An 18,626-nucleotide genomic window follows, 5' to 3' on the forward strand; every position below is an offset into this window, starting at 1 on the left:
CAACACTAGGAGCTTGCATGAAGTCATAATTTAAGCGTGGTCGGAAGGTTGCTTAGACGTTATACCATTGTAGCTAGTTGCACACTCCTACTTCTCCCCACACCATAAAAGGCCAATCGGAGAAATCCACCACCTCTCCATAGTCCCAATAGGAAGGATCGCAAGTATCGTGTCATGTTACTAGAATTTAAGTAAGCTATTAGGACTCTATTGCTTCCTATACCTTTCTGGTAATAGCTGTTCTCTACTCCCTCGAGGTCATGTATTGAGTTCAAAACAGCATTTACAGCATGCAAGAAGTATGATTTGAGCAAAAGCTAAAAATCTACGCATTATCACCTGATGAACGAGGCACACCAAAGGCACTAGCACGACTGATCATGCTTACCTAGTTTTCAATCAACGTGCCCATTTAGGGCTCAGATAAACGATTATGCTTCCATGGCACCCACATTCAAAAACTAACAACCAAGTACACTGGCTACAACAATCGTTAAAGAGGATGACCATATAGTTCCAGGGATAAGGTGGCCTCCAGAACTTGTCCTCTGGGTATCTGAACCTTGCAAACATCATAATTGCACCATAAAGCATCAGTTATCAGCATGAGACGGGGCAGATTGATGTTACCACCATGAAAGAAAGTTCAAGACAAACCTTACTGTGGGAAAGAGATGATTGGAGCCAACGGGAAAAACATCGTCTTATGACTTTTGAAAACCTACAAAAGCTGAAAAATGCCTGGAGAAACCTTTCCATTGGGCAGTCTTTATCTTCAAGGAATATCGAATTCTTGCTTGGCATAAAAGCATCGACAAGGCCCAGATTTCAGCCCCCAGGAAGTCATCTAATCATACAGATGCAAAGCCTGGTACAGATGCAGAATTCATTAAAAAAAATTAATAAAGCCTTGACTCTACTACTTGCCTTTACAGAAAAAGGGGGCCTAACATGACAACTCACCGAAGACTCAGTCAACTTGCTAAGATTACTACCAGAATCATCCAAAACAACCTACCAACTTGAACATTTGCTTCTACTGCAGACTGCTTTAGCCAAAATACTTGGATAGACCACTTCTGAAAAACCCATGTGGGCAATCTGACCATCTGAAGGTTCACACACTGAATCCTTCCAAATATTGTAGGTACTTACCCCTTGAATTGAAAGGTTTCAGGTAGATATTAAAAAAAAAATTGACCTTTATCATCATAACTTAACCAAGCTAAGTCAACATACGAAAGAACTTTTCACAGTGAAAAAAGGCAAGTTCTGGATCAAGCACAAAACACCACCACTATTCACTCAAAATTCCCACTAGAAATCTTGCCAAACCCAAAGAATTCTAAAAGTCAAACTTGGCTACAAGAACGTCGCTCGTGCGTAAAGCTGCTATCACAGTTTTCATTAGATGATAAAACAACTTGTTTGGCAGACAAAAGCATCATAGGAGTCTTGAGCTATTTTCAACCCCTACAATACACAGCAGATTTGATACAGCTGCCTTCATAGGTGGCATGCCACCAACCACAGACACGCCTTACATTCCAAAACAAGCCAACAATCAAATTTAACCATATGCCACAAGCAGTTTATCAACTGACACGACAAGGCACCAGACTGCAAAAGTCATGAACCCTTTTTTGTATAAAGTCTGTCACGCCCCCCATCTCCAACTATTTCAGCTCGTACTGTAATCTCATCTCCCACTTTGTACAGTCGTTGTAGTAAGGGGATTCCACCACTGCAACCTAGTTGAGAACATGCCAAAAACCCTTCTCTTTTGTTTGGCAGTGTCACAAAGTAGCCCACGGTGCTGTAGTCTCGTATGATGCCTTGTACTGTACCAGGGTCACCTTTTTTATACATAGCTTCGTGATCAATCTGAAAATACTTTTCCTCATCTTCTATCTCCTGTGCATACTGTCTCTGCATTGCTTCCCTTCGGTACGCCTTCATTCGCATCTTGGCCTCCACATTGTAAGGTCGCCTTCTTATGGTAGAACTCTGGGAAAGACATATCAGTAGCTATGCCATCACATCCAGGACTAAAACATAACATCAATTACTTAAAACACCAAAATCAAAAGATTCAACAATACCATAGTTCTGCTTTGAAATGACTGTAGGCTTCATAGGCATTAATTGATCCTAATATAAATAACACAAACTTGTGACATCCATATTGAAGTTTATTAGGTCAGACTTTAGTCAAGATTCACGTTGAACCATCAAATGTCCCCTTCGGTTACTACGGTAGCATCAATTTTTGTAGCCAGCCTCCGCACCGCTAGAAGGGGTGTAGACAGTGCACCATATCAATTTGTAAGCTTTGAGAGCTGAGAACCATTACTATACTTGCGGCGACAAGGGCCATTATTGGCAGAAGTGTCCCAAGCGCTAAATAGTCCTCTTTGTCCATTTGAAGAAGATTCCTTCGGAGACTTCTCCCTCAAGATTGGAGGTTGACACAGTTCTTGCAGTTAGAGGCTCTTGGAATTGGATTCTTCACATTAGTGCCTCACGACACACCACACCTTCGAAGGATCTCTTATTCAACATGCAATGTGTCACGACGACGTGGCAACTGCTAACCTAGTTGTTGGTTTCTTTCCAATGATTTTTGTTTAATTTTTGAGACCCTCTGTTTGAAGTTGCAAATGGTCGGACATTGTATGGTCAATGTGAACAGTAGTTTCACGGGAAGTTGGTCAGCAATGGAACTCGTAAAGTAAAAGGATGTCTAGGCTCAGTTCAAGATCATGTACGTCCCCCCGTCGCACTTAGCAAGTTGGTGGATACTAGGAAGTGAACTCAATAAAGGTACAATGTCAAGATGGGGTCACCAAAGGAAAGTACCCGACAACTCGACCACATTGCATTTTTGGATGCGGTCCCAGTGGGCATTGATGGTCAGATGACAAATGGGAGTCCAACGGAAGCATCCGTTAAAATTTAGGGAACTGCTATTTTGGGCCACGAAATCTATTTGCGTCATTAGCTTCAAAATGACAAGGGGAACATTATATTACTCTGCTGCAAAGTCAATCGATGCACCAGTTGAGAGATTTTTAAGTAGGAAGCCCAATGCGGGGAAATTGCATGCATGAGTGCCAAGTTGCACTTATTGGCCAATTTACCAAGTTTGGGAGAACAGAACTCGTAACTGACTTTTTGGAGCAGTTTTGGAGGCTGATAACTTTGATTTTCAGCCATTTCTTTCCATTTTTGAGCTTCCCATGACTTCACCTAGGACCAAGGAGCTCATTTTCAACATCAGAAGGCATCAGATGCGTGTTTACAGGGCTGTTTTGCTGTGTTTTCAGAGATACGCAGGTTTTGGCAGCCATGGAAATCTTCCCCTTTTTGCATCTATTTGTTTACAGATGCATTACAGGTCAAGCGCAAAAGAGGGGGCGCTCGATTTATGTTGGGGGGATGCTTCATTGAGAACCTGTCACGGGTTAAGAGCTATGGAGTGCTTTCTTTCCACTCTATGTACAGTGTGGTGCTAGGAGTGATGCTCTGCACACTACACATTGCTCTCTCTCTCTCTCCTACGTGCAATTATGTGATGCCCCACAAGAGAGCTCTTCATTTGACTAATGTACATTTGTGTGGGTTCATGCGCGATTGCCGAGGCAAGAGCCTCTTGCACAGGTATTGGATTAGCTAGTTGCTAATCCCCCGTAGGTAGAGGTAAATTCGAAGAGGATTCACGTGAGAAATCTCGTCTGATTCAAAGGGCAAGTAGCCCTACACGTGCGGGAGCTCGAGGACTTGCTACGGATGCGACTGGCTCGCGAAACGGAGCCTAAAACAGGGAATTACAGCCTGCTGTGTATTTTTGCAGATTAAGGGTTTCGGCCCTAAACAGTCCCTAATACCCCCACGAGGTCCGGGGACGTGAGAGGACCGCTGTAGAGGTGATCTAGCGCATTTTCGGGGCAGAAAACAGAGAATTCCGCATGCTGAAGATTCTCGCCAAGTTTTGCAAAGTGTCCGTATGCGTCGGGAAAGTCATCCATTTGCATGGGGATACTCTCTGTGAAGCATCCTAGTACAGTTATGCTACTGAAATCGGTTAGAACGGGTGGATTTCAGCCCGGATTATAAGGGACAGCTCGTAGGAAATCACAGGTTTTATTCCCTTTGTTAAAATATAAAGAAATACCGAAAGGGGCGCCAATTTTGGGGCCTACAGGTTGTCGGCGTCTGCTCGGAGCATTCTAGCTTCCGAGCCGTGTGTGTGCATAAGTGTTAATTCCCGTCGCAGGTTCCCTTTGCAAAGTGCTCTGTGTGTGTGTCTAAAGTAAAAATTTTGGGTGAAAGCCAAAGCCTACTGCCCCACGGGCCGGTTTCATAATGACATTGTGGTCTTGTCTTTATTCATGACAAATCAGTGAGTCCTACTCACGGTGAGGGTTCTAAGAATCTTCTCTTGGACACAAGGAAGGATGCATTCCTCCAAGCTAGTATATGTTCCACAATTATGATTCCATCTCATGTCCATGCACGAGTTGTGCAAATTGAGCATGGACGTGGTCTTTACAAAGCATCCAGCCTCTATCGGGGATCTTTGCTCAAGGAGGGACGTCGATGGAGCATGGACTCTACAGACTCTAAGCTATTTCCTCGGTTACAAACACTATTGCAGGGATACATGACATTGTTCGTTTGGTCACTTGAATATGGTTGCTACATGTGGTTCATTTGAAAGTCTGCAAAGATTGCTTCTCCATTGCATACCTTGACTCAGAATGGGGTTCCCTTCATTTTGGGACCCTCAAAAATTGCAGCGTTCACTACCCTCAAGGAAAGGTTGACGATTGGTTCTATTTTTATTTTACCAGATTTGCAAAAACATTTTGAAGTTTATAGTTATGCTTGTGGTTTGTGGCAGCATTTCAAGAGCCGTCTTAATGCAAGAGGGCCATGTCATAGCCTACGAGAGTAGAATGTTCCCTTGCATGTCTGTTTCCTTTGTCACAAGAGTCCGCCAATTCTTGAGGATCTGAAAAGCTTGTGCTTGAGGAAATATACCCTCGTAAAGCGGCCGAAACAATTTGTCAACATCACAAAATAAAGAGCTTCGCCTAGAGATAAAGTCTCCATAGGACCAATATCTGTCGTTGTAGCGCCTGAAAACCTGTAAAAGATGGTTCATGTAATCTTCTTCATTTTTGGAGAATACGATCATGTGATTAGAAAATCGGGTCTTCAATGAAGGGACTGATAGTAGCCTCAGATTTCAGGCTCAAAAAATTACGCCCGTCAGTGCAAGCACCCGAATGAGATGGGGTCCTTAGAACAATAACCCTGAGGCCTGAATTATTTTTACGGCCTTAAGATAAGTCAGTTAAAAATGTTTATGCTGGACCAAATGGCCGGACAAGTGCGAACAGGTAATGCCAGAGCGGTGACGGTAAGAACGGTGTCAGTATGGCATTGCGCTGAGGAACAGCTAACATTTTCATCGGTTGCATCTGTGTGTGCAGTTGTGGTTCAATTTGCACATTTCATTAATAGTTTGTGAACTTTTAAATGTGAAAGTTAAAGGGTTTCTGAGTTATTAAGTGTGCCAAGTGGCACACTTACCAAGGCAAACTAACTCTTTCACTCTCACTCTTACCCTCTCTCTCTTCCTAGCGCCCCCTCTTCCTGCTGGCTTGATAAGAGCACCCCCTCCCCCACTTCTCAGTGTTGGCAGTCCTCCTACCTCCCCTATTGTGAGTATTCTCTACGCATTGGAGGCCCTGCATGGCAGCTTGAGAGCAACCCCTTGCGACATATGTGGTGCCCTCATGTTCCCATTGTCTAGAACAAGGGTTCTCATAGCCATAGCCAGCTTTTGGTAAAGTTTCATCGCGAGAAGTTGCAACAGGCACTCTCTTCGTAGCGTGTGGTGGCTGTAAATTCTCTGTTTTCAGCCCTCAATCATCTCTTTTAGTGTGAATTTCAGCGAAGTACTCATAGAATCTAGTTCTTCTCTACCTACACTACGCGTACACAAAGTTTGGTGTGATTCCATCGAGAAAAAGGTCTCTATTTCGGCATTGGAACGTGCTCAGGTAACATTTTAAAGGTTTCTCACGTGACGCATCCAGCCCTATGTGTCCGTGGACAAGCTACACCATAACAAGGTTTCCGTCAGTCCAGTCAGTCTAAATTAGAAGTGATCTGACACTTTTTGTGAGTCTATTCGTAGACCGTGCATGCCCAGTCACCTAGTATAGATGCATATCCTCTGGTTGCACACAGCATGATCATTAGTATTCCCATTGATTCCATCAAGGGATTTTTCCAGTGCATTTAGTCTTTTTTCCTATTTTTGATATTTTTCACTCATTAATTTAATTGACTTTCCAACAAAAGTAGGTAGGGCAATTTGGGTAAGGAAATATATAAGCAAACCAAAGTTAGCACTAAATGGTAGGAGAGGCAGCAGAAGCTCCACCGCTCAACAGGCACCTTCTCAGCAAGAACCGTCAAGAACCCCAAGCCTTGGCGATTTTCCATCAACCACCAGCCCTAGCGTTTTTCTCGTCGTAGCACATCCCTTGCCTTGGCGTTTCCAGCATTGGCTTGACCGCAACATCCCTTGCCCTAGCGTTTCCAGATCAGCCCAAAACCCAGCAGTCCCATCATCGTTTTTCAGCCCAAAACGCAGCAGACCAAATCAGCATTTTTCCGCATTAAACCGCAACAGCAGGCCAACGTTTTCCTCAAGCAATTTCAGTGTTTTCAGCAGCATAAAAACAGCCTCGAAATCAGTGTTTCAACTCCCACTAGATTTTCAACAGATAGCGTTTTTGGATAGCCATCAAAAGCTTGCAGATTTCAGCCCTTAGGTCATTGTCGCCATCCCCGTTGTCGTCACCGACTTAGCCCCGAGTTGCATCAGTTTCCATGCATCATCATTGTACCACTTTGTGCAATCAATAGTAGACCACTCTCGCCGACGACAGTGGGGCCTTCGGAGGAAAGTTTTACGTCTCTGGTGTCGTATCTCTCTTCTCTCTCTATCTCTCAGTCTCATACACTTGCACGCACAGCGTCCATTCACTTTGTTTGTGATCACAGCATTCTCTTATTAAGAACGGAAGGCTCTCCCTTCCATAAGAACAAAAGGAACCTTGAGCACAGTTCGGAACACTCATCGGGAGCAAAGCGCAAACAATCATTCCGCTGCACCTTACATTGGTATCAGAGCTTTGGCAGTGTTCTGTATCACTCAAGGAAAGAACCACAAGAACCACAAGATTTTTTTTGCTTGTTGCGGTCGCACGAACCCAAGTTCGCTTGGGCATGTCGATTCCTAATTGTGTTTTTGAAGAGTGACAGGAATCCCAAGAAAGAAGGGCTTGTCCAACCTCCCCTTGTGCCTCTTTTCACTCATTGAGAGCGGACCGTGCACTTAGCGGCCGGCCAATCGACGTGAGGTGGGAAAAAGCAACCTTGGTGTGAGCGCTAGGCCGCCAAGGGGTGCGCCCGCAGAAAGGAGTAGAACTCGGGTGAAGAGAAGATCCTTCTCAAACACGGTTTGCAAGCGAAAGAAAACCTCAAGAACCCAAGTTCCTCGTGGACTTAAGAACCAAAGATCATAGTGCATGGTCGTCGCTAAACAAGAAGCAAATCGCCTTGCTTTAGAACACGAGCGCGACGAACGAAAAGAAAGAAAAGAACAAAAAAGGGAGGAAGCGGCAGCACGAAGCGCGGCCTTGGAGGCCGAGCGTGCAACTCAAAGAGTGGCCTTGGAGGCCGAGCGTGAAGCTCAAAGAGTGGCCTTGGAGATCGAGCGTGAGGCTCAACGAGAACTACGCACTTAAGAATTGATTCGACAAGTACTTGCCTCGTAATCCCAATCAACCAAAGATCGTGGGAGTTCCTCAAGTGGCGCAAGCCACGATGCGGATTCCAACCATCCAGTCACAGAGAAGTTGACTTTCAGTAAGTATGATGGTAAGATGGATGCTACGGTTATTCATTCTTGGTTGCATCAATTTAATGCTTATTTTGCGACAACTAATAAGACAGGAAATAGCAAGGTTTTGACGGCAGCTATGTACCTTGCCGGTGATACCATCAATTGGTATACCACGCATGGCAAGAGGCACGGCTAGCCGCACATCTAGAGGAAGCCGACGAATTCACGCCCCTTTCCTCCAATTGGGCTGATTTCCAAGACAAGCTCAAGGCGCGGTTTATGCCACCTCAGTACCTTGCACGATTGAAGGACGATTGGCACGCTCTCAAGCAAAATGGTATGCCGGTTATGTCTTTTTCTAATCGTGTTTTGCAGCTAGGTACCCAATTACACAAGTCGGATGATGAACGCAAAGACGCATTCCTTTTTGGATTAGACGACTATATCAAGTTTGATGTAGAAGTCTTCGATCCAATGGATCTCAACAAGGCGGTAGCGATTGCTCTCGCTTAGGAGATGAAGCACAACAAGGGAAAGCCTAAGAAGAACAAGACGTCCACAAGTACCTCGCAGACTTCTCAGAACCCTCAGAACGGTAAGAATGGTAACTCTTCTAACCAATCTTCCAACAGTCTCTCAGAAAAGAATTCTTCCAATGAATCTAAGGATAAGGCTAACACAATTGCTAAACCTAAGCTTACTCCAGATGAAAAGGTAGCACAAGGAATTGTAGGAGGATACATCACGTCGCAAGAGCAAAGCAATTATTCTAAGGAAGGTCATTGTTTTCATTGTCACATTAAGGGTCACATAAAAAGAACATATCCTAAGCTTGAATCGAATGAACCTAAAGAATCCACAGAACCCACTTCCTCTGCCAATGCAATTAATGATAACACGAGTGTGCCCCAAGTTTCTCATGACCCTCCCATTGATGATTCTCTCATTAAATGTTATGGTCATATGACGGGGCAACGTTTTGTCATATTGTTTGACCCAGGTAGTATGCATGATGTGATCAGTCCCTCTCTTGTTGAGAGAGCCCGCCTCGAAGTTAGTCAGAGATCTCCTATCGAGGGCTCTGGCTTTCTTCCCGGTATGGACGCTCTCATCACGGAGGAGTGCCTTGATGTGTTGTTTGCAACTCAAAAAGCTGCCTTCACTAGAAGATTTGTTGTCTCTCCTCTCTCAGGATGTGATTGATTTTGGGCATTCGATGGTTTCGTGATGGTAACCCTCTCATTGATTGGGATGCTAACACTTTCACTCTCAATACAAAAAGTGATTCTCCCATTATCATTCATGGAGAGGACAATGTTCATTCTCCATCTCTCATTGCTAATATGCAAGACAAGATTGAACGGCTTCATGAGAAGGAGACTCTCTCAGTCTCTTTTTCTCCAAAGCATGACAACACAGGATTTGCATGATTGTGAGCAGCATGATGATTTGGATGATAATGATAAGCATGATGATTTGCATGATCAAGATGTGATTTCTCACAAGCATGATGAGTTGCATGAAGATGATGTGATTGTTCACAAGCATGATGTGTTAGATGCTTTTTCTAGCAACGCTAACCTCGTTGTAGATTCGATCAATCACGAAGAACCGATCTTGGCTTTCGAGTCGAGGTCCAAAGAACTCTCACAGGAAGTATTATGTGTTCGCATGATTGATACGCACGCATTGTTCAAATGTTTCATTCGTGATCGTTTCCTGTATTTTAGTCAGCATCTTTATATGATCCCTTTTCCTAGGCATGACATATTGTACGTTGAGCACGTTTCACTCATGAATGAGCACGAGTGTATGCGGAAAAACTGAAAAGTATGTATGTAAGGAAGTCACATTCCATGTCTCTTCCTTGGCATGACACATTTGTAGAACGAGCACATGAACGTATAAGCACCGAGCATGGGCATTTCCGTTGTGAATTGCCACAGTTGATTGCTCTAGATCAAAAGAGAAAGATTCGGTCTCATTGTTTGCATGTGTTTGATGAACGGGTTGGCACTCCGTCTCTATGTTCATCTACATTGCATACACAGTCTTTAGCGAAGACAAGATTTTTTCCACTCACTTTACATGGAATGGGTATGTTCATGGTTTTGTGTTGGAAATGTTTCAGGAATTTTCAGCCATGGAGATTCTTGAAGATGGAAGAAGCACGACTCTCGACAAAGTTGAAGCATCGAAGGAGCCACAGAAGACTTTGTGTCGCTTTCAGCGCGGCCCAAATAAGCAGGCCTTGCAAACCTTTATGAAGTTCAAGTACCGCACGACCCACACATCAGAGTGGGCCGGCAAATAGTCCCTTCCAAGATTCCGGATGTTGTTGGCGATCTCCCTCGACGCCATACAGTTCGGTACCAGTACCTCACTTTGAAAAGGAGGGGATGTCACGTGACACATCCAACCCTGTGTGTCCGTGGACAAGCTACACTAGAACAGGGTTTCCATCAGTCCAATCAGTCTAGATTAGAAGTGATCTGGCACTTTTTGTGAGTCTATTCGTAGACCGTGCATGCCCAGTCACTTAGTATAGATGCATATCCTCTGGTTGCACACAGCATGATCATCAGTATTCCCATCAGATTCCGTCATGGGATTTTTCCAGTGCATTTAGCCTATTTTTCCTATTTTTGAAATTTTTCACTCATTAATTTAAGTGACTTTCCAACGAAAGTAGGTAGGGCAATTTGGGTAAGGAAATATATAAGCAAACCAAAGTTAGCACTAAATGGCAAAAGAGGCAGCAGGAGCTCCACCGCTCAACAGGCACCTTCTCAGCAAGAACCATCAAGAACCCCCAGCCTTGGCGATTTTCCATCAACCACCAGCCCTAGCGTTTTTCTCATCGCTAGCACATCCCTTGCCTTGGTGTTTCCAGCATTGGCTTGACCGCAACATCCCTTGCCCTAGCGTTTCCAGATCAGCCCAAAACCCAGCAGTCCCATCATCGTTTTTCAGCCCAAAACGCAGCAGACCAAATCAGCATTTTTCAGCATTAAAACGCAGCAGCAAGCCAACGTTTTCCTCATGCAATTTCAGCGTTTTCAGCAGCATAAAAACGGCCTCGAAATCAGCGTTTCAACTCCCACTAGATTTTCAGCAGATAGCGTTTTTGAACAACCATCAAAAGCTTGCAGATTTCAGCCCTTAGGTCATTCTCGCCATCCCCGTTGTCGTCACCGACTTAGCCCCAAGTTGCATCAGTTTCCATGAATCATCATTGTACCACTTTGTGCAATCAATAGTAGACCACTCTCAGTGGGGCCTTCGAAGGAGGGTTTTACAACGTCTCCGGTGTCATATCTCTCCTCTCTCTATCTCTCAGTCTCATACACTTGCACGCACAGTGTCCATTCACTTTGTTTGTGATCATAGCATTCTCTCATTAAGAACGGAAGGCTCTCCCTTCCATAAGAACAAAAGGAACCTTGAGCACAGTTCAGAGCACTCATGTTGAGCAAAGCGCAAACAATCATTCCGCTGCACCTTACAAGGTTATGTGCAGAAAATTACAGCAAGCGTGTGTGCGTGCATTTTGCGTGTTTCTCCCTTGTTTTTATTGCAAGAATGATTATGCATAAAGGGACGCAGTTAGCGGAAGGTAGACTCTCATTTTCGAGAGCTTCAATTGAGTTTTGTGGAAGATGGACTCTCGTTTCCGAGAGCTTCCCAAAACCTCACAGCAAAGGGAAACCCTCTCAGTAGTCAGAGAGTTTTTTCCTCACTCTCTCAGTCAGAAGCAAAAAAGAAAGAATAGAGGACGGGCTTTTGCCCCGTTCTTGTGCTTGTAAAGATTCTCCATTAGTAATAAAGATAATCTCTTTATGGGGGGGGACCAGCCCATCTTCTAGTCCCCAATGAAGTGTCAAGCTTTCTCTCTCTCTCTCTCTCCAATTCTCTTGAGTATTTGAAGTATAATTAAAAGTCGGTTCACGCTTCCGTACCTTTGTGACACCAAAAGCCGCACATAATTGCCCCGATCGCTGGTCGTATGCACTGCCCCATAGCAACTCATAAAACGCAGCGGTTTTCGATTGGTCTCTAGCCACGTCAACAACTGCATAGACTTTAATTTTTGGTCCAACGTCCTTAAGTGGCCCAATGGCCATTGGGATTGCACGTCATCACACTTGTGACGTACCCTCTATAACCGGCCTGGACAACGTAGAGGGCGGTACTATTTCAATTACCTGTTAACTTTACACAGAGCACTGTGAAGAAAAGAGAACACAGTTGCGTCCAGCGACTAGAATGTCATTGCGCACACAAGACCGACACCCTGTAGGCCCCAAAATTGGCGCCCCTTTTTGTATTTCTTTATTCAATTAACAGTTGACGATCCGTACACTTAGGCCAAACTCTGACAAAGTTGTCCAAACCTGGCGAGGGCTGAAAATGCAGGTTTCCGACCTGATTTCGGTAACATAACAACGTCACAACCCCTTCGGATTCCCTCGCAATTTAGAAGCTTTCTGGTGAGCTGCAACAGAATTGTTGTCGGATACCGAAAACCTTGTACACGCATCCCAAGGCTCTCACAGAGCTCCCCTGGTGTTCTCTTGCAGTTTAGGTGCAAACCCTAAACTTGCAGAAAAACACAGCAGGCTGTAATTCTCTGTTTCGGATCGTTTTTAGTGGAGCAAACACGCCTACGTGCATCTTAAGGGCTCCCGCACACAATGGGACAGTTCCCCTGTGAGTTGGACGAGTTTTCACACGAGAAAACTCTCCAAACTCGCAATCTTCTACGATGGAACTGTGCGTACCTGTGGGGGGATTAGCAGCTAGCTAATCCGGTTCCTATTCAAAAGACTCTTGCCTTGGCAAACGCGCATAAACCCCCAGAACTATATATATTCATCTGAGTAGTCCAATTAGTGGGGCATTACCATATGTGCCGAAGGGGGGAGAGAGATGCACGAGAGCAAATCATCGCCCTCCATGAGACAGAGGAGAAGGCAAGCTTTCCATTGAAGTTGTCAACCTACACCCACTACTTACACACACACACTGTAGGTCACTTATTGAACAAAAATCAGCCCCAACCTTAAAACGGGCGCCCCCTCCAGCTGAGGTGTCCTGGAGATTCAGCAGTTTGTGACATAAAAGATTAAAATAAAGCAGGAAACACACACACACACACACACACCCCGAAAGTCTTGCGTGGCAGCTATATGGAAATTCAAGAAATTGCGCTGACATGATGACGTGGCAGACTGTACAGAATTCCGCGTTTTGCGCTGACTGCTGTATGGAATTCCATGATTTACGCTGGCGGCTGTTTGGCATTGCTTTTGGACCATAAGCTTTTGAGTTTGAAGGCTTTTCATGTAAACTGCTTTTGGGACCTAGGGCCTTTAAATATGTGCTAAGGGCTCATTCTTTGGCATGCTTTCTGGAGAAGGTGTAGAGTCTGGAGTACCGGCTTGTACTGTGTTGATGCAATATAAAGAAATACCGAAAGAGGCGCCAAGGTTTGGGGCCAATACTCTCTGGGGTGGAATTCTGCCACTCCGTGTTGCGTCTCTCTCTCTCTCTCTCTCTCTCTCTCTCTCTCTCTCTCTCTCTCTCTCTCTCTCTCTCTCTCTCTCTCTCTCTCAGTTCAGTTGTTATTGAAGTGCTAAAAGTCTGTTTAGTCTGTTCTTTTCTATTGGCACGTGGTGCCCGTCTTGTGACAGTGGTATCAGAGCATCAGAAGTGTGCTCTTCTGAAAGCATACCGATCCTGCCAAGGAGGAGACAGAGCAATGCACTTTCAAAGTTCATTGGAAATTTTAGCCACTCCCACCCTTAACCTCATCGCGCATCGGACGCGCTCCCGTCTTCACCGCTCATGTCTTACAGGGCATAAGCCATAAAGATCACTTACAAGAGAAGAATCCAAGATTTGTTTCGAGCTGCTGTTTTTCTCAGAGTCAGTGCCATGCAGATGTTGATAGCTACCAAGCAGTATACTCCAAGTACTTGGCAAGCTTTCAAGAAATTTTTTGCCCGTAGTTATATGCATAGTAACAGGGGACGCCCTTTTTCGGGCTTCCCTTCCCCACTTTTCCGTCCCCACTTGCCGTCCCGCTCTCTTTTTACACTAAAAATCCATTTCAGCCCCGTCCCCCGTCCCCCGTTCCCCCGTCCCGCAATGCGTCCCTTGTGACTATGGTTATATGGTTTCTGACATCTTCCTTCAGAGTGCAACTTCTGGCGGAGGGGGGTATCCTGAAATGCTTGCCATGGAAACCCTAGCAAATTATAACTTGGAATTCCTTTACATCTCTCAGCAGGTGCCTCTTGTTGATACCCTCGGAGGTTTGGTGTGACTACTTGGAACTACCATCACCACCATAGGAACCTTGTCTGTCCAAGAGCTTGTGGTCGGCTAAGACCTTATGGAAGGAATCTAACCCTAATTTGTTTGAGAACTTGTTTGGTGATCCTGTTGGAAATTTTTTTAAAATGGATGGTATCTGTTTTCAACCTGTTTTGGTGCCGACTGAAAATGTTTGACTCTGGTTTTATTACTAGTTTCAATAATTGGTGATTTTACTCCCAGGTGGAGGGTGAGAAATGATGTTTGGGAATGCTTGTTCATACTCATGGCCCGGACCCTTATGGTTATTTGGGGGGGGGGGGGGGGGAGTATTGAATGATTGAAAAGTGTTGTTTTTACTCATGGCCCGGACCTACATGGTTATTTACGGGCGAAATATTAAGAAGTTTGAGCAGTGGTTACTCTTAGCACCTCCAAACGACGCAGGTTGCGGCCTGGGGGACGTTTGGTTGTAAAAGGCCTCTATATCTCATAGCCCGGACCTTTTTAGGTTATTTGCAGGAGGAGTGATGAGGGAGTCGTTGAACAGCTCTCTTTCAAGAAGGGGAGATGTCACAAACTGCTGACATGTAAAAGCCTTGATGAAGGAAGCCAACTTGCAGATGTCGGCCGAGGGGCCTAAACCCTAAGAAGAACAAGTAACAGGAGGATAAGTCCTACAAACTTATGGGGACCCCGTCCGATGGGGCCCCAAGTGAAGCAGGACCCACACACACAATGAAAGTCTTGTGTGGCAGCAGTATGGAAATTCCGAAAATTACGCTGACATGTGGCAGACTGTACGGATTTCCGCGTTTTGCGCTTATTGCTGTACAGAATTCCGTGATTAAAAGCCTTTGGCATTGCTTTTGGACCAGCAGCTTTTGAGTTTGAAGTCTTTTCATGTAAATTGCTTTTCGGGCCTAGGGCCTTTACATATGTGCTAAGGGCTCATTCTCTGGCAGGAAGCCTCTTTGGCATGCTTCTTGGAGAAGGTGCAGAGCCTGGAGTACCAGCTTGTACTGTGTTGATGCAATATAAAGAAATACTGAAAGGGGTGTCAAGGTTTGGGGCCAATACTCTCTGGGGCGGAATTCTGCCACTGTGCCGCGTGTCGTCTCTCTCTCTCAATTCAGTTGTTATTGAAGTGCTAAAAGTTTGTTCAGTCTGTTCTATTCTATTGGCACGTGGTGCCCGTCTTATGACAGCTCTCCTTCCCCCAAGTGTCCAGTTTGCCCCTGAGTTAATTCCCTAGTTCCCACTCACTTATAAAGTTGTGACTTTTCGAGTGGCCCAGACTTCATTTGGCGCGCACAGGCTTCCATGCTCATCAGCAAGGTGGAAAGGTACGTAGTGTACGGCATGGTTAAGGTACGTGGAGAACGTACTTCCGTCACTGAACCACCTTTCAGGTACGTAATAGGTACGTACCATTTGGAAAAAAAACCATATTATATTGAAATTAAAGTCAGAGAGCTTTCAAAAATTAGACTCATAAACAACTTAACATTACAATGGACACACATGAGGAATGCGAGAGGAGAACAAATGCTTAGAGAGGACGCGAGGTCGCGAAGAGTACGTGCAATTGTGTGATTGTCTGTGAAGGTCTCTACACAAATCTGCTCTCTCAAAATTGTAACAGGTGAGCCCCAAAGTTTTAAGCCTTGGCACACACTTCAATAAGCCTAAGCCACACAAAACGGCTCGCCAAAACTATCCACCAAAATCAGTGTGCTGATTTTCCCCAAATTTTTCAGGTTGGCCGTACTGTACTACTCTACCATACCGTACGGTAAGGTAAGTAACGTACGTACAGATGCAACCTTGCTTATCAGAATTCAGTGCTAACTGGCCCGACTAGTCCCAGACTGACCTAGACTCCCGATGTGAGAAACCTGTTCGGCCGCAACCGTTTGACACTGGCCATGCAATGTCCCCTTGCATCTTTTCAAGGGTTCCGGGAAAATAACTAAAAATAAAATAAAGAAAAATATGTAATACATATTTAGAGAAGGCAACAGGAAAAATACACCTCCTGGTGAAATACTGCAAGTGTCACGATTGAGACTATGTTGCAATATTACATCTACTCCTAGTTGTAGATACGCGAAGTGCCATGCCAAAGAGTACCCCTAGGCTTGGATGGTCGCGACCCTCTGCCCAAAAGACGTGCGTCTTCGCCAAAAGCCACACTCCTTCGACGACTCGTCACACCCCTTCACTCTACGGTTGCGACTCTTTGTCCAATGGTTGCAGCTCTTCGCCGAAAGGATGTGTGTCTTTACGTCTAAAGTCGAGTCTCTTCACCATGAGACATGTCTTTTCATTTGTGTCTCTTCGTCTCCTATATAAGGAGCCTATTGTACTTAGTTTTAAGGCATTCATTCAATCAATCAGACACACATTCAGTTTCTTGAGTCTCAAGTTTAATCTTAAGTATGAAGTTTTAAGTCTTAATTATAGGATTAGCACCACTAATCCAAACGTGCCTCTTTAGCCTTGCGCCTCCTCACCAAACGCTACCCTCACACATACGTTGGCAGCTCTTCGTAAAAAAAATTACGCTAGGGACTTAAGAGAGCAACGCATGGTTTTATTAAAACCCACAATAAGCCAGCGCAATTTATTTAATTAAACCCACTGAGGGCACCCAACCTCGCCAGCCACTCCCATTAATTAAAGGGCCATAAGAAAGCGCTCTTACTCATTTAACTTGCGTAAAAAAAACAAAACAAGCTGGAATTCGAACGTTGTCTCTCTCTCTCTCTCTCCTTTGCTTCGAGCGCTGAGAGGACTTTGCTGTGTACCCACGGCAGACGGAGAATTGAATGCACCCATACCTTTCATATCGTACATAGACACATGAGAAAAAAAACACTTTGCACCCGAAGTGGTAGTTCATTCGAGACTCCCCGACTCCAGAGGCACTTTCCGCTCACAGAGCACCTATCCAAGAACCTGTTCCCAATCCAGATCCTGCACCTATTCGAGTTCCCTTTGAGACGTAACCAAGGTGATCAATCTGACAATGCCCTTACTCTAATCAAGGAGAAGATGGCCACACTTTCCACAAGCCTAACATCACTACACACTCATTTGGATAAGATGAGACGCAAAACACTTCTCAGAATCGTCATACTGCTTCTCGGACTACACATGCAACATCTTCCACACCTTCTTCCGAAGCTTCAGTGGAACCGAACGAACCAGATCCAACTTAAGAGGTAGACAATCGCGAACTTCAATCACTTTATAAAATTTTTAATGTTGCACAGAAGAAGAAGCTTGATGTTAAACTGTCCGAGCCTTATACTGGTCGCCGTGACAAGCGCGCACTGGACCAATGGTTGTTCAAAATGCAGGTCTACTTGTCCAACACGGACTTAGTCAAGAGTAAAAAAGTTGCAATTGCTAGTTCTTTGCTCAAGGATACAGCATTTCTTTGGTGGCAACGACGGGTTGCTGATGGTAAACACACACCCTCTTGGGATAAATTCCGGCGTGTTATTCGCAAGGCGTTCGAACCTGCCAATGCGGATTTTCATGCCTGGTCCTCTCTTCGCCGCCTAAGCCAAACAAGTTCCTTGGAACGCGTACATCACAGAGTTCCAAAGAAAAACTCTGGAGATAGAGGATCTCAGTCCCTCTAATAAACTTCACAACTTTATCAACGGATTGGAACCCAACCTGAAGGACGATGTGCACAAATACAACCCTATCACCTTGGATGCTGCAATGGCCTATGTGGAGCGTCTTGGCGATAATTGGCGCCCTACACGGAATTTTTCTTCCGGTAATGGATCTTCAAACATCGCTCACTTTTCAAAACGCGATCGAAGAGACAACTATAGCCAAAGTCAGCAACATCATTCTCAGTTCAGACAGCAAGCCACAGCACCTTATTAAACTTCAAGGTTCTATTCTCAAGATCGGCAATCTCAAAGCAAATCTTCTTCAAATGCTCCACTTGATCGTAGTAAAGGACGTGATTTTTCTCAAGATCAACATTCCAATACTGAGCCAGGCTCTTCGTCAAATACATCTTCACTTCAAAGAAGGATGGTTCATGTACAATTTGCGATGGTGACCATAGATGGTATCAATGTCCAAAGAAACCAAATCCATCTAATTTGAAAAGAAATTCCAACGTCAGAACATCATCGAAAGCTGAACAACCAGCTTGTGCTCAAGATAAAGGAAAATCAGTGGTCAATACAATTCATGTCTTAGAGGATACGACTATTCTTATGAAGCATGTCCATGCAACAACGCAGTTGAGCTCTAAACAACTTGTCCTCTTCTTGAAGAGTTGAAGGAACTTTCTCTGTGCCATGTGAGGAAGATCCCTCTTCAGGTACTTGGTCTCTCTTCTCTACCA

At 44.8% G+C, this 18,626-nt stretch overlaps 1 protein-coding gene across 1 annotated transcript in view; it reads right to left on the minus strand.

Moving 5' to 3' along the window:
• Positions 1-1,380: 1,380 nt before the first annotated feature.
• The window catches only part of LOC147445243 (uncharacterized), a 33,775-nt gene continuing 16,529 nt past the window's right edge, over positions 1,381-18,626 (minus strand). The window contains exon 2 of the mRNA XM_086524806.1: positions 1,381-2,007. Within this exon, the coding sequence (XP_086380932.1) occupies positions 1,630-2,007 (378 nt within the window). The 3' untranslated portion in view covers positions 1,381-1,629. The remainder of the gene's footprint in view (positions 2,008-18,626) is intronic.

This window comes from Adiantum capillus-veneris, chromosome 12 (assembly GCF_014529385.1).
Source record: "Adiantum capillus-veneris isolate H3 chromosome 12, ASM1452938v2, whole genome shotgun sequence".
NCBI classification, from domain to species: domain Eukaryota; kingdom Viridiplantae; phylum Streptophyta; class Polypodiopsida; order Polypodiales; family Pteridaceae; genus Adiantum; species Adiantum capillus-veneris.